We start from the raw sequence: 25,123 nt of genomic DNA, 5'->3' as shown, positions 1-25,123 counted from the left end.
CTAATTCTGACAATGTTCATTTGATTGACTATGAAAAGTAAAGCTCACATTTATTTTTCAGACACCACAACAAACTCTATTCCATATCTGAAAAACCTGAATCTAATGAGGGCTGTTTTTTGAGAAAGCTATAAGTGAACAAAGACAAAGATAGCAAGAACTGCAGATGCTGGAGTCAGAGTCAATACTGTGGAGCTGGAGGAACACAGCAGGTCAGGCAGCATTAGAGGAGCAGGAAAGTCGACATTTTGGGTCAGGACCCTTCATCAGGACTCTGTTCCTCCAGCTCCACAAATGAAGAAAGATCAATTCTTTTAAATTAAACCAAAAAAAAATCTGCCTTGGAAAATAATGTTAAAATTTATGTCACAATTAGATAGCTGTGCACTTACATTTTAAAAATAAGTGGCTGTGTAATAATTCATCTGATCTGAAACACGATAGTCTCCAACATGTCGTACTTTCTCCCAACACTGCGAACCGATGTCTTGTAACCAGGGTAGCCTGTACACTTCATTAAAGAAGTTTTTGTGATAATCCCAGTTATCTGCCATTCTCTACATAAATCTCATAATACACTTGGCCAAATTATTCATAGAATCCCCACAGTGTGGAAACAGGCCATTCAGCCCAACAAGTCTACACTGACCCCCCAAAAAGCATCCCATCCAGACACATCTCCCTACCCTATCCCTGTAACTTTGCATTTCCCATGGCAACGCACTTAACCTACACATCCCTAACACCACGGGCAATTTAGCAAGACCAATCCACCTAACCCGCATACCTCTAGACTATGGGAGGAAACTGGAGCGCCTAGCAGAAACCTGTGCAGACCCAGGGAGAATGTGCAAACTCCACACAGACAGCCAAATCACCCAAGGGTGGAGTCAAACATGGGTCCCTGCCACTGTGAGGCAGCAATGTGAACCACTGAACCAACATGCTGCCCTTAAATCAGTACTTTATTAAAAACAGAAAGTGTGCATTGTAACATAGTATGGAACTGAAAGACTAGGCAGCAGAGGAACAGGAAAGTTGAGTTTCAGGCCGGGACGTTTCTGAATGAAGGGTTCCGACCCGAAATGTCAGCCTTCCTGCTCCTCTGATGCTGCCTGGCCTGTGTGCTCCTCCAGCTCCATACTGTGTTACCTCTGACCCCAGCATCTGTAGATCTTACTATCAGATTGTGCATTGTAACCTGCTCTTATTACAAATAAGCACAGGGTTCAAAAGCTGGCAGCTCAACCAGGTATGTAATCTACTTTCAAGTGGTAAAGATTGAAATTTAAAGCAGCCATCATTACTAAGGAAGTAATTCCAATTGATACTTACATAATTTCTAATCCTTCCTTTATTTTCCTATCTCCAGCAAAGTTTCCCCATTTTGTTTTTGAAAAATCATTTACTGAACTCATTACAATGAATGTTATAATTTCGTTTCTGGGCATCTTTGTGTCCAAATAAGACTGAACTTGGTGCTGATTTGTGTCAATTTCATGTTATGCGCTTATACAAAGTAGTAAGCTGAGCTTGCACACATTTCATAAAGACTGGCAGGAAAAAAATACTTTCTTTCTAACATTTCAGGTTGGATTTCACCCCAGTTTACAAAGATGAAATGACTAGCCAGCTATGAGGGGACAGAAGGAAAAAGTACCACTATCTGCATTTTCAATAAAACCAGCATCAATAACTGTTGTGACACAGTAGCCGTGTGCCTACCATCGAGCCAGAAAGCCTGGGCTCTAGTCCCAACCGTTCCAGAAGTGTATAATAACAAGTCTGAAAAGGGCGATTGAAATAACCCGTGGGCAAGGGAGGAGGAGTTATAGAATGGTGAGCTGATCTTTACATTGCCGAGGCTATCTGACACCGCCTCCTTGATCATGAGCCCACACCCGACCACCAAACCATCATCTCTAAACCATCCACAACCTCATCACTTCAGGGAACTTCCCACCCACAGCCTCCAACCTTATCGTTCGCCAACCCCGCGCCGCTCATTTCTATCTTCTTCCCAAAATCCACAAACCTGACTGCCCTGGTTGGCCCATTGTCACCGCCTGCTCCTGCCCCACCGAACTAGTCTCCACTCATCTCAACTCCATTTTCTCCCCCTTGGTCCAGGAACCCCCCACCTACATCCGTGACGCCATCCACGCCCTCCAAAACTTCCGATTCCCTCGTCCCCAATACCTCATCTTTATCATGGACATCCAGTCCCTGTACACCTGCATTCCCCATGCAGATGGCCGAAAGGCCCTCCACTTCTTCCTGACCCACAGGCCCAACCAGTCCCCCGCCAATGACACCCTCATCTGCTTAGCATCAGATGTCTTTATTTTTCAAGGACCGCAACTTCCCCTCCAGTGATCGAAAACACCCTCTGCCATGCCTCTCACATTTCCCGCAACTCATCCCTCACACTCCCTTCCCGCAATACCATCCAAAACAGAATCCCCCTCATCCTCATGTACCATCCCTCCAACCTCCGAATCCAACACATCATTCTCTGACACTTGCGCCATCTGCAATCCGACCCCACTACCAAAGACATTTTTCCCCCTCCCCACCCTTATCTGCTTTCCGGAGGGACCACCCTCTTGTCCGCTCCATACTCCCAAAGCCCCACCAACCCAATCACTTTTCCCGGCAACCGCTGGAAACACTGCACCTGCCCCTATACCTCCCCCCTCACCCCTATTTCAGACCATAAGAAGACCTTCCACATCAAAGCAGACGTTCAGCTGTACATCTGCTAATGTGATATACTGTATCCACTGTTCTCGTCGTGGCCTCCTCTACATCAGGGAAACCAAGTGGAGGATTGGGGACCGCTTTGAGGAACACCTACACTCAGTTCGCAACAAACAACTACACCTCCCAGTCACGAACCATTTCAACTCCCCCTCCTACTCCTTGGACAACATGTCCATCCTGGGTCTCCTGCACTGCCGCAATGATGCCACCCGAAGGATGCAGGATCAGCATCTCATATTTCGCTTGGGAACCCTGCAGCCCAAGGATATCAATGTGGACTTCACAAGCTTCAAAATTTCCCCTCCCCCGACTGCATCTCAAAACCAGCCCAGTTCATCCCCGCCTCCCTAACCATTCCTCCCACCTCAAGCCCCACCCTCATCTCCTACCCACTAGCTTAATCCCGCCTCCTTGACATGTCCATCCTCCCTGGATGAACCTATCCCCTCCCTAACTCCCTACCTACATTCACCTTTACTGGCAAAGAGTCTAAAGCTAGAGGAATAGGTTTAAGATGAGAGAGGAGAGATCCAAAGGGTCCGTAGGGACATTTTTGTTTCCCACAAAGAGGGTAATTAGCATCAGAAACAGGATGCCAGAGATCGTGATGGAAGCAAGTACAATGTCATCATTCATACAAATATGTGAATGGGATAAGTATGGAGGAATATGAACCAAACACAGGCAAATGGGACTAAATGAGTGACATGGGGAAGTTGGGCCGACGGGCCTATTTGCATGCTCTTGACCTCTATGGCCAAAGTGAACGGAATTATGCATAAATTGGAACTTACATATAACTGTGGAAAGTATTAGCATTTTCTGGTCACATTGGTCAGCAATAAGTTTCAAATGCAGCTGATGCTTGCCTTCTACTATTTGAAAGTAAAATACTGGTCAGCGTTTGGATGACATCAGTAGTTTAGCACCTTTTGCCCAAGATTCTGTTTTACTTCACCTAATTACAAATGGAAATTAAAAAGGGTTAATATAATTTCAGTGAGCATATGGATACGCCATTGTATCATATAGCTTCCAGAATTTGAGTGGTTCATTTGTTTCTTTAACTCCTAAATTAGTTTGAAGGAAATTAAGTCATGCCAGGTGATTTTAAGTTTATTTAAACGCTGATATATCTTCTAATATTACAGCATTCATCTATTTTAGGAATGTTACAGTATGATAACTGTAAGCCAATGCTAAACAGCAGTCACAATATTGGAGCTTCACTTTTCTGTCTCCAGGGGAATTAGCTCAGAGTAGTTTGTGTGTAGCTTTCTTTTCAATCTTTTTAATTTTTCCAATTGCTGCATGTTTAAAGCTAGACACTTGCTTAGCACAAACTTTGTGTTAAAAACTGTAAAGCACCTTTCCCATGCTTATTGTTTCAAATATTAATTGTAATGTTGTGCAATTTTCTGCTGGGACAGCAACATGTTGCTTTTGAATAGCTAAAGCTCTGATGGAGGGAAGCTTTACATGTACTGTCAGTATGTGCAGCTAATGTGTCATGGCAATATTTATCAAAACAAAAAAGTTAAAAAATCTGGTGTCTGAATTCTTGTACTGTACATGTGAGATAAATTTAATTCTGCCCTAATTTGAATTGAGAGTTATAAACTAGATTCCAGTTGTGCTCACTATATTATTATTAATAGTGTCCTTGAGTGACTTCCTAGTTTAAGTAGAATTTATTTCTAAGTAATCTTGCTCTGTAGTTAGGCAAAGATTTTCCATTTACTGTCAAGTTTCTAATTGCTACAATATTTGAAAACATTTTTGTAAAATGAATCTCCAGAACAAGTTGTCATTTGGTTCTTGACAATTTGTTCACAGTTTGGCACAAGTTGATACTCGATTAGCCAGCAGCCTTATCTTAACCCCTCTGCTTTTCTCCTGCCCAGCTCTTCCATAAAAAAAGGCAATAGATGACTTGAAGATGTAACAGAAGCTCGTACTGTGGGAAGATAGCAAACGATATTTTCAGAAAGTTTACAGAAGAAATTGCAATTTCTGTACTGTAGAAAGTCATAAGCAAGAAATAAGTGAAAAGACATTTCAGGAGCTGAGTTACAATTTAAAGTCATAAATCAATGCTCCCATAAAAGTAGAACAAACCTATATAAATTGTGCATATATGCAAGTACAATTAATTCATGGAGAAACCTATCTCAGAAATGTGACCATTGCAGAACTACGAGACAAACATTGCTGTAAAAGTAACATCATGTTAACAATGTAAGCTATTAACAACATGTAAATTGTTGATCAAATTCAGGGGACTGAAATACATTGTGAATCACAAATTTCAAAACACAGCCTTTTCTGCTCACAAATACCACTTCTGCCCTCAAGCCCTCTCACCCCAACAAGGATAGAGCCCCCTTAGTCATCACGTACCACCACACCAACCTCCTAATCCCATGCATTTTCCTCCAACATTTCTACCACCTACAAATCAGGCGCCACTACCAAAAAGAAAGATTTCCCTCCCCGACCCTGTCTGCCTTCTGCGTGGACAGTTCATTCCGCAACTCCCTTGTCAACTTCACATTCCGTACCAGGGTCCTTTCCTTGCAGCCACAAGAGGTGCAACACTTGCCCCTATACCTCTCCTCTCACCTCCATCTAAGGCCCCAAACAATCCTTCCTGATCCAGCAGAGATTCACCTGCACTTTATTGAACTTGCTCTATTGCATCTGTTGTTCCTAATGTAGCATCCTCCATAAGCAGGGAGGCCAAATGCAGACTCAGGCTCTGGTTCGCTGAGCATCTGTGCTCTGCATGCATCAACCAACCAAACCTTCCAGTTCCCATCCATCGTAATACCCTCTCCAACTCCTCTGACAACATGTCCATCCATGGCCTCCTCCACTGTCAGAGAGAGGCCAAACATAAACTGGAGGATCAACACCTGATATTTCACCTCGGGAGCTTATATCCCAATGGCCTCAACACTGGCTTCACCATCTTCGAAATCTCTCCACTCCGAGCCTTAGCCCATTTCCAGCCCTCCCCCTGTCACTGATCTGGCCTAACCTAACCTGTTAATCTTCCTACTCACCTATCCACTCCACTCTTCCCACAGACCAATCACAATAACACCCACACCCACATGTGACATTCCACATTAAGCAGAGGTTCACCTGCACATCTGCCAATGTGGTATACTGCATCCACTGTACCCGGTGTGGCTTCCTCTACATTGGGGAAAACAAGCGGAGGCTTGGAGACCGCTTTGCAGAACGCCTCCGCTCAGTTCGCAACAAACAACTGCACCTCCCAGTCGCAAACCATTTCCACTCCCCCTCCCATTCTTTAGATGACATGTCCATCATGGGCCTCCTGCACTGCCACAATGATGCCACCCGAAGGTTGCAGGAACAGCAACAGCAACTCATATTCCGCCTGGGAACCCTGCAGCCCAATGGTATCAATGTGGACTTCACCAGTTTCAAAATCTCCCCTTCCCCTACTGCATCCCTAAACCAGCCCAGTTCATTCCCTCCCCCCACTGCACCACACAACCAGCCCAGCTCTTCCCCCCACCCACTGCATCCCAAAACCAGTCCAACCTGTCTCTGCCTCCCTAACCTGTTCTTCCTCTCACCCATCCCTTCCTCCCACCCCAAGCCGCACCCCCATCTACCTACTAACCTCATCCCACCTCCTTGACCTGTCCGTCTTCCCTGGACTGACCTATCCCCTCCCTACCTCCCCACCTATACTCTCTCCACCTATCTTCTTTTCTCTCCATCTTCGGTCCACCTCCCCCTCTCTCCCTATTTATTCCAGAGCCCTAACCCCAACCCCTCTCTAATGAAGGGTCTAGGCCCGAAACGTCAGCTTTTGTGCTCCTGAGATGCTGCTTGCATCTGCAGTTCCCATTATCTCTCACAATAACACCCTATCTGCATCCACTTATCGCCATCTCTCCTACCCTACCCCCCAGCCTTAATCCACTTCCTCTATTTATTTCTGGGCTCCCCTCCCCCCTCCTCAGCACTAACGAAGGATTTTGGCCCAAAATGTTGACTTTCCTGCTCCTTGGATGCAATCTGGCCTGCTCTGCTTTTCCAGTCTCATTCCACAGGCCCCTCTCTTAGCCTCTTTCTTATTTTTAAAAGTCCCACACCAAAGTGTCAACCTGCCTTGTTGAAATGTAAATAAAATGTGGCATTTAGCCAGTGTCAACACAGTGTGGAGCTGGAGGAACACAACAGGTCAGGTGGCAACAGTCAAGCAGGCAAGCTGATGTTTCGGGTCAGGTCCCTTCTTCAGAAAGGGGAGGGGGCAGGAAGTTGGGAAATAAAAGAGAGAGAGGGTCCAGTTTGACTGGTGTATTCTCCATGGCAGCATATCTACCACAGTCCATTTGTCAACAAATCAGCATTCTCTTCTCCTACAGTGTGAAAATGTTTCTCTCCTTTGTACTTGGTATTCTTGCAAATGTCCTTCGGAATGCAGATATGAAAGGCTTCAACAAAGTATAATTTTCATAGTTAATTTAATTTTAGGACCTACTGTTATTTCTAATCTTTGAATTGTATTTAACTTAAGAGGTTTTATAAAATATAGTTCATATACAAAAACTGTGATAAATTTCATGGATTTCAAATTTTATTCCAAGTACATGAATTAGAATCAGCCCTAGGCCATTTCAGCCTCTCAAGCCTGCTCCAACATTCACACCATTCAGTAAAGTCACAGCTATCTGGTTGCAATTTAAATTTTACATTCTCATCTACCCCTCATAACCTTTGATTCCTTTGCTTAAGAAGAATCAATCTACTTAGTCTTAAAAATATTCAATGATCTCATCCCCTCCGACTTCTGAGGCATACAGTTCCAAAACTGTGTAACCCTCAGAAAAATATGACTCCTTGTCTCTGTCTTAAAAAGGCAATCCCTAATTTTTAAACAAAGATTTCTATTTTCTCCCCAAAAAAAGGCACATCACATCCACATCTACCTTGCCGAGATTGTACAGGACCTTGTACACTTCAGTTAAGAGAGTATACTTTACTCTTGTAAACTTCAGTTAAAAGAAATCCAGGAAGGACTACCTTCTGAAATTACACCACAGCTAACTGCAGATCAACACTTTTTTGTTGTTCAAACTTGTTTGCCAGATCAGAAAACAAAAATCAAACTTTCATTCTGTTTCGTTGTGTATGATAAGAGAAAAAAAATCCATAATCCTAACCAAAACCAAAACCTTATTTTGCATGGAAGTGAAATTATCTGAGCTGCGAACAAGATTTTAGTAAAACTTTAAAATCAGCAAAGAGCCACAGCAGATCTTCCTTTTATAAGTGTTTGATTCTGTACCACACACTCACAAAGAAGAGCTTACCAAACAATTTCATCCATACAACGCTGTTTTATCACACTTCATTCATTATATTCCATCAGTTTGTATTTTGGGATACAGGCAGTGGGGGAGGGAAAAGGTCATTTTGGCTTTTATTAAAATTGTTTCCCACAAATGGAAATAGAAATGCCAATGCACAAGCCTTGGTAGCAGTATAATTAGAAGTTCCAATCTACCACTGTAGTTACTACAATTACTGTTGGGCAGTGACAAAGAAGCGACACTAAATGTAAAACAAAAGTAAAATGGTTCAGAGAGATGAAAAGGTGTATTTTAAATTTTCCTGCAGGAATCTAATCCTTAACTACCTATATTAGAGGCAATTCATTCCCCATTAGTCTTGTCTCCTTTTATAAAATATTTGAACTACTTGGGATTTCATGTACATAATTGCCATGCTGACAGCCTGCAGGTGCATGAATTTTGTATTACCGTAATGTGGGCACAAAGTAGTAACACAGAAGACCTTCCTGGCAAAGCAGAATACTGCAGATGCTGGAAATCTGAAAGAGATTGGACAATGTTTTTGGAGAAAGCAAAGTTAACAAACCAATTCTGAGGGTAGAAGCAGGTACATTTACAAGGGGCGAAGCCACATTAGATTTGGTACTGGGTAATGAGCCCAGCCAGGTGTTAGATTTGGAAGTAGATGAGCACTTTGGTGATAGCGATCACAATTCTGTTATGTTTACTTTAATGATGGAAAGGGATAGGTGTATACCACTGGGCAAGAGTTATAGCTGGGGGAAAGGCAATTACGATGCGATTAGGCAAGATTTAGGGAGCATAGGATGCGAAAGGAAACTGCAGGGGATGGGCACATTAGAAACGTGGAGCTTATTCAAGGAAAAGCGTGTCCTAGATAAGTATGTACCTGTCAGGCAGGGAGGAAGCTGTAGAGTGCGGGAGCCGTGGTTTACAAAGGAGGTGGAATCTCTGGTCAAGAAGGCGGCGGCTTATGTTAGGATGAGATGCGAAGGCTCAGTTAGGGCACTTCAGGGCTACGAGTGCCAGATGACTGGAGGATAGCAAATGTGGTTCCCCTGTTCAAGAAGGGAAGTACAGACAACCCTGGTAATTATTGACCAGTGAGCCTTTCCTCAGTTGTTGGTAAAATGTTGGAAAAGGTATAAGGGATAGGATTTATAATCATCTAGAAAAGAATAAATTGATTAGGGATAGTCAGCACAGTTTTGGGAAGGGAAGGTCATGTCTCACAAACCTTATTGAGTTCTTTGAGAAGGTGACCAAACAGGTAGATGAGAGTAAACCGGTTGATGTGGTGTATATGGATTTCAGCAAGGCATTCCATAAGGTTCCCCACAACAGGCTATTGTACAAAATGTGGAGGAATGGAATTGTGGGAGACATAGCAGTTTGGATCGGAAATTGGCTTGCTGAACGAAGACAGAGGGTGGTAGTTGATGGGAAATGTTCATCCTGGAGACCAGTTACTAGTGGTGTACCGCAAGGGTCGGCGTTGAGTCCACTGCTGTTTGTCATTTTTATAAATGACCTGGATGAGGGCGTAGAAGGATGGGTTAGTAAATTTGCAGACGACACTAAGGTCGGTGGAGTTGTGGATAGTGACGAAGGATGCTGTGGGTTGCAGAGAGACATAGATAAGCTGCAGAGCTGGGCTGAGAGGTGGCAAATGGAGTTTAATGCAGACAAGTGTGAGGTGATGCCTTCTGGTTACTCCTACCAAAGTGCAAAGTACAGGGCTAATGGTAAGATTCTTAGTAGTGTAGATGAACAGAGAGATCTCGGTGTCCATGTACACAGATTCTTGAAAGTTGCCACCCAGGTTGACAGGGCTGTTAAGAAGGCATACAGTGTTTAAGCTTTTATTAATAGAGGGATCAAGTTCTGGAACCAAGAGGTTATGGTGAAGCTGTACAAAACTCTGGTGCGGCCGCACTTGGAATATTGTGTACAGTTCTGGTCACCGCATTATAAGAAGGATGTGGAAGCTTTGGAAAGGGTGCAGAGGAGATTTACTAGGATGTTGCCTGGTATGGAGGGAAGGTCTTACGAGGAAAGGCTGAGGGACTTGAGGCTGTTTTCATTAGAGAGAAGAAGGTTGAGAGGTGACTTAATTGAAACATATAAAATAATCAGAGGGTGAGATAGGGAGAGCCTTTTTCCTAGGATGGTGACGGCGAGCACAAGGGGGCATAGCTTTAAATTGAGGGGTGAAAGATATAGGACAGATGTCAGAGGGAGTTTCTTTACTCAGAGTAGTAAGGGAATGGAACGCTTTGCCTGCAATGGTAGTAGATTCACCAACTTTAGGTACATTTAAGTCATCATTGGATAAGCATATGGACGTACGTGGAATAGTGAAGGTTAGATGGGCTTGAGATCGGTATGACAGGTCGGCACAACATCGAGGGCCGAAGGGCCTGTACTGTGTTGTAATGTTCTATGCTCTATCATTTTAAAAAGGCATCAGGATGAGTACGTGACTAAGAAGGGTTCAGAGGGATATGGGCCAAAAGCTGGCAAATGGGACCAGGTCACATTGGAATGTCTAGTCAGCACAGACAAGTTCGGCCAAAGGGTCTCTTTCCATGCTTTGTGGCTCTATGACTTTATGACACTCTTGAGCATGGCACCAGGAAGGCAACACATCATTCTGATATCTCGCTGTCAGCCACAGAAATGTCTGTGACCCTGACTAAGGAGTCCCCGATCACAATCCATCACTTGGAACCGGTCACACCCCACATTACAGAAGAGCCAGTCTCAATATCAGAAACCTGGCTGTCAGTGCTACACTCTCCAGACAGTCCATCGCCTTCATTTGCCAAAACAGCTTACTTGAGATATGGACAGACACAGGAGACTCCTCACTGCCTGTCTACCTCACCGACCTTTCCTAGGAGGTAACCCATCTACCGGACGGTATTTGCAGTTTTTCTACCTTTCTGAAACTGCCATCCATCACATCCCGATTCCTGTAAATTCCTCATTGTCTCTAACTGCCACTCAAACCAATCCATATGATCCGATGGGATTTGCAGCCAAACATACTTCCTGCAGCCATAATGATCAGAACAATGAAATTCTCCCTAATCCTCCCCATCTGAGAGCAAGAGCACACTGCTCTACTAAAGGCTATCTGCGTACCTTTACCTACCGACCCACTGCTCTAGGATAACTTAATACCTGCCTTATATTAAAAAAATTAACCAAGAGACAGATCTCAGTAAAACATAAAAACCCTCATTCCACTCACTATTACCTTTGTGCAAACAAAAATTGATAGAAGGTCCTAAAAACAAACACTTAGCTGCTAGTGTAAACTTGACACATCCAGCTGAGAGTAGTTGCGATAAGGAGGTATCTCCAAATTTGGCTGTGAAATTTCATCTTTTTTTCTGGTTTTCTTGGTCTGAACTCTGGCTTCCAGAGATGCCTGTCTGAGGAAGTACAATCAGCTATGAGAGTTCACTGCTGGGTTTCTTTTAAAATGAACTGTAAAACTATTGTCCAACCTCCCACAGTCTCTCCTGAACTCCTGCTCTCTCTCTCTCTCTTTTGTCGCATTTAAAGTATCAATGTCAGTGATTTTTTTTACAAAAGCAAAACCTTAAAAACAGTAATTACAGCTCCAAGAAACTGAAGAAATCATGAACAGCACTGAAGAAATCTCAAAAGGAGGAGCAGCTCTTACAGCCATGATTGTCTCCTGCCCAGAATTCTGGGTAGGGTAAGCTGGTCTCAAGTCAGGAAAATAAAATCTTTCTGCAAGGCTAAGGTTAATATCCTTAATTATTCAGCAAAATTAGCTTTCAATTCTCCAACTCAAACCGGGGAACTCCACAACTCCATGAAAGCAGTGCACCAACCAGCAGTGACATGTTTACCTATCCAGTGCACAAATCATCAGAAGCTATATCCTTGTTGCAATCTTGACAATGCAGTTCTTAACTTCTTTTTAATTCAGAAGTGAGCAAGCAGATAAGAATCTAGCTATGAATAAAAATAACAGTAGTCTTGAATTTTCTTTAACTTGGTGTACATTATAGAGAAATCATACAATTTACTACATATCAACACAAAAATAAATCATCCTAAAAAAGCTTCTAATATGTCTGACATATTTCCCAAATCAGTACAAACAGAGGTGCTTGCCATGAAATTTAGCTGAAAAGATTGATAAATAGAAATGACCCACTTTCTAAAGAAAGTATTAAAAAAATCCCTTCGTGGATTATACAATTCCCACAAGCAATTTGTAATCCTGTCACAAGGCCTTCACAGTATGCCAGCTCACTGGTTTTGTTGAAATTACCTTATGTCCCAAGGAATCTGCCCCCTGTACATGCGTCAGTCTGACACTAAATATGATTGATATTTTGGTGATCCTGTTAACAGCAAAAAGTGCTATAATTCAATACACATATCTTACTTGACGGTAAGGGTCTCCACGAATCTGCTGCTCCAGAACTTCACCCTCTAGCCATTACGCTAGAGGATGAGAAGCCAATTAGTCACTAGCAGGCTTAGTAATTTCACCTAACTTTGCTCCCAAATTAAAGCAAGGAACACAGATTCACCAGTGGTTTATTAAAAATATATAGATTAAGTCAAGAACGAATAAACCTTTAACACACAATCAAAATGTTTTCCCAGTGTCACTCAAAGTCTCGGCAACTTGTCACTGTGCTTACAGTGGCACACAAATTTCATTACGGATTAGTAGTATCTCTCCTCTCTATAAGAGTTCCAGAGTCATACAGGGCAGAAACAGACCCTTTGGTCCGACCAGTCCATGTCGAACATAATCTCAAAGTAAACTAGTCCCATCTGCCTGCTCCTGGCCCATATTCCTCCAAACCTTTCCTATTCATGTACTTATCCAAATGTTTTTAAACACAGTTGTATCCACATCCACCATTTCTTCAGGAAGTTCACTTCACATGCAAACCACCCTCTGTGTGAAACATTTGTCCCTGAAGTGTTTTTTTTAATTTCTCTCCTCTCACCTTAAAAATGTGTCCCCTGGTCTTGAAATGCTTTATCCCAGGATAAAGACAACTACAATTAATTACTATCTATACAGCTCATTATTTTGTCAACTTCTTTAGGGTTGCCTCTCTACCTCCTACACTCCAGTGGAAAAAAAAGCTCCAGCCTATCAAACCTTTCATTAGAACTCAAATCTTCCAGACCCAGCTGCATCCTGGTAAATCTCTTCCAAATCCACTACAGTTTAATAATATCCTTCCTCCAACTGGGTGACCAGAGCTGGACACAGTTTTCCAGAACAGTCCTCACCAATGCCCTGTATAACTTCAACATGACTTCCCAACTCCAATACACAAAGGACTGACCAATGAAGGCCAAGTATGCCAAACACTCTTGTAATCACCCTGTGTATTTGTGATGCAAACTTTAAAGAATTATGTACCTGAACCCCTAGATTGCTCTGCTCTACGTGTACGACTCTACCCAAGACCCTACCATTAAATGCAAGTCCCAACTTGTTTGTTGTACCAAAATGCAATACCTTGCTTTTATCCAGATTGAACTCTATCTGCCATTTTGCCTCCCATTGACCCATTTGAGCAAGCTCCGTTTGTAATCTTAGAAAACCTTCTTCACTGACTACTACGCCACCAGCTTTGATGTCGCCCACAAACTTAATAACTACCCCTGCTATACTTTCATCCAAGTGATTTATATAAATGACAAACATAAGAGGACCCAGAACTGCTCCCTGTGGAACACTGTCGGCGACAGGCCTTGATCACCACTCTATCTCCTACCGTTAAGCCAACTATGTATCCAATTGGCAATCCAATGTAAACAAACATTGCTATTTAGTCTACAATATGGAACCTTGTCGAAGGCTTTAAATAAACAAACAATGTCTACTGCACTGCTCTCAATCTTTTTAGTAACTTCCTCAAAAAGCTCAAATCAAGTTTATGAGGAATGAAGTTTCTTGCATAAAACCATGCTGACTATTCGTGATCAATTTTTGCCTCTCTATAAGCCCATAAATCCTATCTTTTACAATCACCTACAACAATTTATCCATAACCAAAGTCAGACTCAGGTCTATAGTTCCCTGGTTTCTCCTTACAACTTTTCTTGAACAAATTTACAAAGCCGTCCTCCGGTCATCAGGCACCTCTGATACTTATAGATTATGTAAATATTTCCATGACAGGTATCGCAATTTCTTCCTTTACCTTGCACAATGTTCTAGGATACATGAAAACTGGTCTTAGAGATTCCATCTATATATTCTCTGAGACCTCCAAAACTTCCCATTCTGTAATGAGAGCTGTCTCTAAAATGTCAAAATGTATTTCTTTGCATTCTCTTGCCTCCATTTCTTTCTCCACAGTAAAAACTGACACTAAATATTTAGGATCTCTCCCATCCCCTGTGGTTCAACATATAGACAACCACCTTGATCTTTAAAAGGCCCTACCCTCTCTCTAGTTAACCTCCTGCTCTTAATATATTTGTAGAATCTCTTTGAATTATCCTTAACTTTATCTGCCTATGCTAGCTTGTATTCCCTCTTTGCCTTCTTGATTTCTTTAAGAATGCCCCTACATTCTTGATATTGATTAACAGATTCCATTGAACCTTGTTGTCTACATTTAAAATAAGGTTCTCTTTTATTCTTGACTAGAAATTCAATATCTTTATTCATCCACTGTTCCATTATCTTACCAACCTTACCCTTCACTCTAACGGGAACAAAATGTCTGAATTTCATCATCACACTCTTGAAAGCCTCTCACTTGTCAAACGCCCTTCCACCTGCAGTCTACTCCAATCAACTTTTGAAAGTTCTTGTCTCATACCATTAAAATTTGTCTTAATCCAATTAAAAGCTTAACTTTTATGGATGGCTTATCCTTTTCTATAAGTCTATTAGCTTCAAAGTAGTTACGATCACTTGTCCCAAAGTGTTCTGCCACTTTTACTTCAGTCACCTGTCTTATGCCCCAAAGGTGGTCTAGCTTTGCTCTTTCCCCAATAGGAGCACTGATATTTTGACAATGAAAATTTCCTCGAACACATTTGACAAATTCTTCACCATCTAAACCTTTAAAACTATAGTAGCCCCAATCAATGTTTGAAAAATTAAAATCCCCCATTATTACAACCTTATTAGGCTCACATATAACCGAGATCTCCCTACATATTTATTTCTAACTTCTCTCTGGCTATTGGGGAGAACCGATAATACAATCTCATCCTTTCTAATTTCTATGCACATTTTCACTTAGCGATTTGTCAGAAATATCTTCTCCAGTGATAGAAGTAATGTTCGCTTTAATTCAAAATGCCAGTCCCCCTCCTTGTTTGCCTCCTTCCCTATCCGGAGAGACAGGCAAACAAAGACAGACAAAGGGAGAGCAGCCGGCAGACAAAGGCACAGATAGGGTGGCTCGGAAGGCACTTTTTCCATTAGCAAAGGGATCAAAAACCAGGGGCATTGATTTAAAAGTCAGAGGCAGATGATGAAGAGTATTGAGAAGAGCATTTTTCATCCAGAGCACGATGGGAGTCTGGAATTCTATGCCTGAAAGAGTAGTTGAGACAGAAGCTCTCCGAACATTTAAGCAGTATTTAAATATTCACTTGCATTACCATAGCTGCTTAGGCTACGGGCAGGAGCTGGAAATTAGAATTAGTCAGACCCTTGTTGAACAGCACAGACAAAATGGGCTGAATGGCTTCCTTCTGGGCCGTTAAATTCTGAGTGCATTGGAGTACTTGAGTATGCCACTACCCTCCACTTGTCCAAGCTAATGAATTTACATCCATTAGATGGAAAGTAGAATGTAAACTCTGTGTCCTAGCATCAGCAATCAACCACTCTCCGTTGTGCAAGATAACCACGAATTCCCCCCCGCCACGACTAACCAAGACCTATCCAAACTCATGTCAACACTGCTCAACAATAAAATTATACTCGCCCAAAGGCTTTCTTTGAGAAGACTGAGTGAAACTCCATCTATCAACCATATCCCCTCAACTGAATCTTGTCAAATCTGAAGTAAATTAAAACCCACAATTGGTCCACAATTTCAGCAATTAATCTCTTCAGTAAAGCCCATACTCAGCAAGCATTGTCACAGCATTAAAACCTCCCAAATGGCCACTATTGCACTAAACCACCCCCTTCCCTCCATTAAATCATGTCATTGCTTTCCTAAATCCCCAAGAATTCCTTAATAAATCTCTTACTCGGCTCTATTACCCCTTAAAGCCTACCTTACGTTAAGCCCTACCTCATTAGTCAGTCAGTCCAGGAGCGTTGGGGTGAATGGCCTCCTTCTGAGCCATAAACACTTTTATAAAATAAAACGCTCAAAAAAAATCAATCACACCCCACCTAAAAAAAACACACCAAACCACGTCACCTTAACAAAAATAACTCCCCACACAATCTCCCCCTGCTCCATCCTCAAAGCCAAAAACAAAACAAACTACTCCTTACTAAAAATCTATGATCTTTGTGTTAAAGTCAGGCCAGAAAGCATATAGCTTCGGATGAAACACTGACAACGTCCTTGGCCACAGGCCCTAAGAGCAGCCCCATGCGCAAAGTATTGATTTCTCATCTCCTCTGTTATATTTGGTAAATCGAAGAAAAAGATCTGTTATTTTACTGAAATGACTCGACAACTTGTAATGGAATGCAACTGTCATATTAAAACTGCCATTAGAAGCAATTTATAGCATAGATTTGATACTATTACTTTGGGCTAGTACCTTTGCTCAACATGAGTGTTCGCTATTATGCTAGATTACAGATTTATCTTCAAAATTTTTATAGTATCCATTTTCTGCATGCATGCAATAATTCAAGCTCAAATGGTAAACGAATTAAACTAAAATGAGGCGAAATAAACAACCACTGAAACTGAACCAAGATCCAAGAGGAGAAACATCCCACAGCCACTTCCTTCACCATCAGGTTTTCTGGCCTGTGGACAAGCCTAATAGATTTCCACAGATGACTTTCTATTAATGTAGCCAGCAGCTAATACTGCAAAACAGACAAGTAGCTGCAGCCCATCTCCTTCATACATTCCTTGGAAGAATTCCAGCTCCCAATCAACGAACATGGAGAGCATGGTCTAAGCTCAAAGATATCTATATGTATGAAGGCCCTATTGCACACAGCTAATTTCCTTTTCCACACTCACCGAGCTCACATATTTTCTATTCACTCGTGGGATGGGGTTCCAGCATTTAATGTCTGTGCCCAGTTACCCCTGAGAAGGTGACGGTGAACTGCCTACTTGAATCGCTCTAGTCCACACACTGTATGTATACCCACACCACTGTTAGGGAGAAGATTCCGAGATTTTCACCAGTGACAGTGAAGGAACGATGATATATTCCCACATCAGGATTGCAAAGAGAACTTGAAGGTGGTCATGTCTCCATGCACCTGCTGCTCCACCTGTCTAGTAAACAGTGTTATATTATGATATTAAGAGTCACAAGCAGTTACCTGTTGGCCTTGGTGATAAAATATGTTGCTGCAGCCAGTAAATCAGTCTGAGAAGGCATTTGTAAACATCAGATAGTTGAAAAATGTTCACTACCACAGTCTACAACTCAATTCATTAGGCAGTGGTGTACACATATTTGGAGCCAAAACTATGTTCTATAGTTAAGGAAGTACTAAGGGTTTGCACTAGCTGTCAATGAATGGGCAGTTTCAAATTCTTATGTGTGTTGATTTGTTGAATGGTTCTAGGTTATGTTATAAGATCCACCACTGACTTTAATTCTTTGCTTATTCCCACGTTTGTTTGTACCATCATGCAAACTGCGTAAACGAGTTTAGTTTAGGAACAGGGACAGCAAGACTAGTGGGTCCAAAGGGTCTGTTTCCACAATGTATGACTCTAAAAGCAACAAACAAGTGGACTGACCTGTGAACTGTGCTGCTGGTACATTGGGGTAATGGAGAGGCTACAGCGGAAAGGGCAGAACTGGAAGTCTATTAAGACTATTATCAAAATTACTGAGACACTGCCAGCTCACCAGGCCGGGAGGTGGGGTGGGTGGCGATTGCGCAGGGTCCATGTGCCAGTGGCATCCACATTGGCATCCTCCAGATTTATTGAACCTAGCATGCTTGTTCAGGGTCAGTCCTTCCAGCAGACCACTGGCACGCATTTACATTACATTTTAAATCCAAATTCATGACACAAAATGAAGGTCACTGGGAGATTCACAGCAAAGTTGTAATTCTTCCTGAATTCTTGAAGCTATGTGCTGACTTTTGTGAATTATACAAACTCCTAGACAAAATGGAACTTTCAAAGCATCTCTTTTACATGATAATTGGCTCAATTTTAACAAACAGGTGAGCACATTAACTTGTCATTACCTTTCCAGCAGTTGGTGGCATATTGAAACACCTAAAATGTTTGGTTTTCACTTGGGACAAAGTAAGAATAACATTCAACTCCAAACTCCTTTTCTGTCAGGATATACATGTCATAATAAATCTAAGGAACAAAGTATAATCAGAGACGGAAGCAGCACGGTGGCTCAGTGGTTAGCACTGCTGCTTCACAGCACCAGGGACCTGGGTTCAATTCCACCCTCAGACAACCGTATATGCAGTTTGCACATTCTCCCCGTGTCTGCATGAGTTTCCTCTGGATGTTCTGGTTTCCTCCCATAGTCCAAAAATGTGCAGGCGAGATGGATTGGCAATGCTAATTACCCCATAGTGTTCATGGATGTGTAGAATAGGTGGGTTATAGGGGGTTGAGTCTGGGCAGGATGTTCTGAGGGTCAGAGTGGACGTGTTGGGCTAAAGGGCCTGTTTCCACACTATAGGGATACTACGAATCCAAATGGCAAAGAAACAAACAAACAGTCATTACCCTTGAAGATTTTATAACTTTGCTTTCCATTTTCCAATCTCATTACCTTTAACTCTACCCTAAGGCTTTATCCATAAAATTATAGACTGGAGATGCAATAAACTGTTCATAATGATACACACCCAAGTCAAAATAAGCATAATTCAAGGTGGGCTTTTACTGAGTAAAATACAAAAGGATGTTGGCTACCCAGATCCTAATCCTTACAACACAGAGGGTAATGTTTAATGTCTGACAAACGCAAGCACAGCAACAGGTTTCTCAGCTGTGGTAGAATAAAGGAAAAATGGAAGGGATGATGGGAGGAAAACAGTTGTGATTTATATTTGTCACAGAGATAGTAGGATAGTAGATTCGATGCTGAAGAGTCTGACATAACATGGTGTGAAACTGGATGAACACAGCAGGCTACGCAGCATCAGAGGAGCAGGAAAGCTTGACGTTTCGGGTCGGGACCCTTCGTTATTTCATTTCTGAGGAAGGGTCCCGACCCGAAACATCAAACTTTCCTGCTCCTCTGATGCTGCTCGGCCCGCTGTGTTCATCCAGCTTCACACCGTGTTATCTGTGATTCATATTACTTTGTTCAATACGTTAAGAAACTATGTCAAACTTATAGGTTTAGTAAATCTGGAAAATATATAGCACATTGAGAAAGCACTATGTTTAAATTATTTCTTTTACTAAAGGTAGGTTTAAGATGCAATTAACCATACTGAGATGCACCTCTATATACCATAACCTCATCCTGTAGGCACTCCAACTGGCAGCAACAGTACTTTAATTCCATATTAGAGACTTGTACCTGCTTTTAGAGTCAATAAGTAATTATTCCTGTTGAAATCGGCAGTGAGTTGATCAATGACCAAAATTCCTAATGACTCATTAAGCATATTTCGGTTGTTACTTGATGTTACATTGCCTTGTGAAAAATGAAAGCACAAACATAATTGCTCATATTCCCAAGCCAGCATATTACTCCCTGGCCAATAACCACTCAGACAAAGATTATCGCCACTTCATTCCCTGTTTATTAGCACTTTCAAAAGGATCGTCTGAGACATGAAACAGGAGAAGTGAGGTCAATTAAAAACTTGCCAGTGAAGGAGTGGACAGCAGTCAATTCAATCTCCATCTGTAATAAATCAAAAGAATTATGAATCCTACTGTACCTCATTTCATGATAAACCCAATTGTTCGCTGAGTTACCTCAAACCGTGAGTGAAATGCAAGGAGGCAATCCACGAATAAATCTTTTACAATGAGTGTGACAATTGAGTGAAGATTGTTTTGACTTGTAGCAAAATGAAATGCATCGTGCAATGCCTCGCAGGATAGAAGAACTGTGATCGCTGAGAAATGAACATTATACTTATTACTCAAATCTGTTGCAAGGCATATGGTACAGAAAAAAATTTGCTGACCTTTATATATCCTTAAAGCTTTAAAATCGATGGATTGCTTCTGAAATGAAGGTGATACTACTAAATAAATAAACAATTCACACAGAGATGCCCAAAAATAGCAAAGAGTATAGTAAACAGATTATCTGAATTTAGTGCAATTAGTTGAGGGAGAAACAATGGTCAAGACAAAGGGTAAACTACCTACATTCCTTGAAATAATATCAGAGGATCCTTTGCATCCACTTGAGCAAAGTTAACAAAATTTCAATTCCATGACTTCTACTGAATGGCAGTACTCACAACAATGCAGTACACTCAGAACCTGGATAATACGATTATGTCCACAGCAGGGCTCAAAGATAAACCTGCACTAATAAGCACCAACTGAGCTTAACTGACGAATATATAACCTCAGTTTAGACATTAATGAATACTGAACATCAGATTCACAAATGAACCTGGTCAGAAACATGAACCTCATTGTCATTGATTCTGTAGTAATCGAGCATGTATTTATCATGAAGATGTACCAAATTGTAGTACACTTAAAACTCCATTCTCTACACCACGGGACATTCAAAAATATTAGATTTTAAACTTGAATTAAACGTTAAATCGAGCATATTTAGGCAACTAAACTTGATGTGGATAAATACAAAAATACACTGATAGAAGTTTTCACAAGTAAGTACTTAAATCACAAGTACCATTAAGTACAAAAGATTAACTACAACTGGAGTTCTTATAATTTTCTTTCAGGAGAACAATTCACATCCCACACCTCTGAATACAAAGGTTACATCCTGTTATTTGTAGCACGCAAATTAGAAGTCAAATAGTAATGCTGTGCAAATATTTGAGATAATTTTACAGTTCCAATATTAAGTTTTTTTTTTGAGTGAGGTTCTTTACACTACAATTTCAATATCCTGATATTGAAGTTTGACAATTATTCTTAATTAAGCTTACTTCATTTTTTGAAGGGAAAAAATAAAATAATTCTAGGTAATATTACAATGAAATATATCAATGAAACCTGTAAATTAGGGACATCTAATGGACTTGAATAAGGCATCCTTCTATTTGCAGAATCCATTATTTTAGAAATGCATGATTGCACAACTAAATCAGCCAAATATCCCAGGATTTGTAATGCTTCCTACGACATTCATTTTTTTCCCTCGCTCATTTGTAATTTATGCCCATTTCTGGGAATCTGCCAACAAGATACAATTTCAACTCATTTTCTACTTTTTAGTTTCCCAGTTCATTGTCGTTGTATGATCGTTCTTTCAAATGAGTGAGCGATATCCTGATCCTAGGATCTGCGTACACCAGGTGAGGCAGCTGATGAAGGACTGAAGTGTCTGGGGAGACTGGCATCCTGTACACTCATGCCCAGATGCCTTCCCTCCACCAGGTGCAGTTTGAAATACTATGACATGAATAGGGTGCTGTTAAGACTTCAAAAGTAGCTGACTGGAGAAGTGAGACAATTACAGATTCACTTTCTTTCTCCCAATTCTCTTCAGCCTCAGGGTTTTGGTGGGGTTTCAGACATTCTGCTTACAGATTAACTGAAGTCGTCCTCTGGCATGACTCCTTTTATAATCTCCAAACCTTTAAATTAGAAATATCGGATAATATTTCACAGGATTTGCAAGTAGATTCGACTGTGATGGTTCCTGGCAGACCAGAGTATATCCTGGCTCTTGGAGAATGGATGTTCCATAAACAGCATCAATACCAGTAGATGCTCAAATGTATAAAGAAACATATCCCTTGAAGACAGCCATTCAAGATTTCATCCCGGAAATGGTGATTTATTTGCCACATTAATATTGTGTAATGACATTTACAAAAGCCAGTTTAGATGACACCTCATGCTTACCTACATGTCCCATGTTTTAAATTGCAAATTAACTTGGTGCTTTCAAGGCTATCCTTAAATTCACAATTTGCAAGTGCTGGTGGTTCCCAGGTGTCTACAACACTGCAAGTTATTTTTTAACTGTGAACACATCTGTTTTATTAGAGGCTATATACATTTTTAAGAAGAGTCTAACCTGCACATGTGCTTGAATAAACCAGGTACACCAAGTTATCAGTGTTATATCTGTTTATGAACAAAGGGCAAAGAGCAATCAACAAAGAAAAAAGCAGAATAAAATAAAGGCTCCTAACCATTATCATCTCCAATGCTCAAGAATATATATTACTCCAACTATGCCAACACAAGTATATCCTTACCCGAAGACACTGACAGTTGTACTTCACTGTTCGATTTTACCACCTTGCCGTTTCTTTTAATCTCATCGAACGATTCAGATTGCTGCATTTTCTCTCCAGGAGGTTCCTTCAATTTATTGTGGTTCTGAATGACCTGAGCAGCTGTTGCCATTGCAACTTTTGAATTAAGGCTTTGGGAAGCAAAAGACATGAATTCTTCCTCTTCGTCATCCCCAATGTCCCAAGCATCACTGGTGCTTTTCGCAAACTCATGGAAACTGGAGGCTCTTTTTGATTTTGACTGTGCATACATCTTGGAACCTTCTTTAAGTAAACTGCAAGAGGAAATCAACACAAACTTACTTAGTTTTAGATCATTCACCAAAAACTTTAGAGGAACACCATTTAAGATACTCAAATTTAACCGAAAGAAAGTTCCAATCAAGTGAAAATGACAATTCTATATTTTTAAATGTTAAAAATCTTTTCAGTATAAACTGGTCACAAGTTGATTTACAGCAATCACTGCAGATTTTCTAAAAAGTATTTTGAAAACAATTAATACCTGAGTTCGCAAAACTAACATATCAAAACCTTTAAAACAGGAATTAGAACTACTTGCTAAAATGAATTGCATCCTTAGTCATCCATATAAAATGTGCAGCATAACAATAACTATTAATTGACTGTATTTTGTATTAGGCATGAAAACCTCCTAGATTCCAGGATAAATGACAACCACCTCAAGCAATTATCAAGCACAGGAACAATTTATTGTATTCTAACTCAGAATGAATATTAAATTTTCCATATTTTAAACATATTGACATGTTGCTCCAGGGGTTTGGCCGACCAGAATAAATTTATTTCAACAGCATATACAATAATTCATTTTACTGGAAATATTCCTAACCTTCACAGCTTTCTGCAAAGCAAATTCTATAGTCCAATCTTACCTGATTTAACTAAAAAGCCACATTACAAGATACTAAAATATTATCTGATTCAGTGTACAAAACTGATACCCAAACAGAATATCATGCAAACGCTTCACTAAAAAGTATAAAGTGTAAAGTTTTCACAGAAATTAATTCAACCTCAGTTCCAAAATACAGGGGTACATAACTGATTCATTCAGTCTCTTGAAGTCAGGAACTGGGCCAACCTACAGTAATAAACTTGCATTTGTACTGTACTTCTGGAAGACACTGACAATCACTGTAATACCTATAAATTTAATCTCTCCACTTTACTCCTACCTTGATTGAATGGCTAGATGGCTGGTTTGTGATACTGAGTGATGCCAACAGCTTGGGTTAAATCCTGCACTAGGTTTCCAAAAAGGTATCTCCTTCTCAACCTCTCCCCTCATCTGGTGACCCTCAGGTTAAACCACCATCAGTTGCCTCTCTTCAAAAAGACAGCAGCATTATGGTCCTCTGGGACCATGGTAACGTTGTCTTCACCCTGATCTGCTGCTTCTAGGAGTCCTACAGTCTTCCAACGAAACAGAACATGAGCTTGTGAAAGCCTTGCAACCTATCGAATTTTGCAGTTTTCATTAGTAATCTTTGCTTTTGGAAGATGGCCATTGATCATTTTGCCATTCGTGCTTTCTCAATCAGCCTCTTTTATAACATGTCCCACAGCCATGCCCTTGCATGCTTTGTCATTTAATTGCATCTATCATCTTAGTCCTATCGCAGAATCTCTCATGTGCTTTTCTAAACCTTTCCCTTCCCATCTATCATTCCAATTCAATTAAGAGGTCATCAAACTGAAACATTGGTTTGTTTCTAAGATGCTGGCTAATCTGTTGAGTATGTTCAAGGTAAGTTATAATTTAAATATAAATACTCAACTTTTGTGATATGATATAAAAAATTATAATATAAACAGTATTTACTCTGTTAACTGGCAGGCCAGGCATTCATTGCATGCACCTTATGCTACATACCAAACTGTGTAAATCTCCCTCCCCAGCCTAACCGTATATGTACAACCTTAATCTGCTTGGTATTCCAAAAGTGGATTTCAGATATAGCATGGTATGAAAAATTTCATATGACAAGCAAACTTAGACATTGTAAATAGTTATAGAAAGATTTGTGCATGTAGAGAGACAAAGACAGAGATCATTTTGATAAACTGACACAGCATAAGATCTACTTTCAGGTTCTACAGTAACTTGTTCCTTATGGAACTGTGAGGCAAAAAGTAACACATCTTTTACTTAAGTTGGAGTAGACAGTTGTAGCACTGACCTTTTTGTTGGCTCAACCATTCTGTAAAAGCAATGTAGCTTATCTGAAAATTCTGAAAAGCATTACCACCATTCATAATACTTATGGATACCAGTCATCCCCATAATTAATCAAAGCATATTCAAAAGATGTGTGTTAGGTTGTGTTTTCTCATCACGGTGATTCATTTAGAATTCTGAATTGATTACACA

General features: G+C 40.8%; 1 protein-coding gene across 2 annotated transcripts in view; it reads right to left on the bottom strand.

Moving 5' to 3' along the window:
* Positions 1 to 25,123, bottom strand: part of LOC125462853 (TBC1 domain family member 22B) — a 276,012-nt gene that overhangs the window by 216,281 nt on the left and 34,608 nt on the right. For both annotated transcript variants that reach the window (XM_048553288.2, XM_048553287.2), the window contains exon 3: positions 22,690 to 23,003. In XM_048553288.2, the coding sequence (XP_048409245.1) occupies positions 22,690 to 22,981 (292 nt within the window). In that variant the 5' untranslated portion in view covers positions 22,982 to 23,003. The remainder of the gene's footprint in view (positions 1 to 22,689; positions 23,004 to 25,123) is intronic.

The sequence above is a fragment of the Stegostoma tigrinum genome, chromosome 21 (assembly GCF_030684315.1).
Source record: "Stegostoma tigrinum isolate sSteTig4 chromosome 21, sSteTig4.hap1, whole genome shotgun sequence".
NCBI lineage: Eukaryota > Metazoa > Chordata > Chondrichthyes > Orectolobiformes > Stegostomatidae > Stegostoma > Stegostoma tigrinum.
Note: the sequence above shows the minus strand (reverse complement) of the source record. Positions and strands in the feature narration are given on the sequence as shown.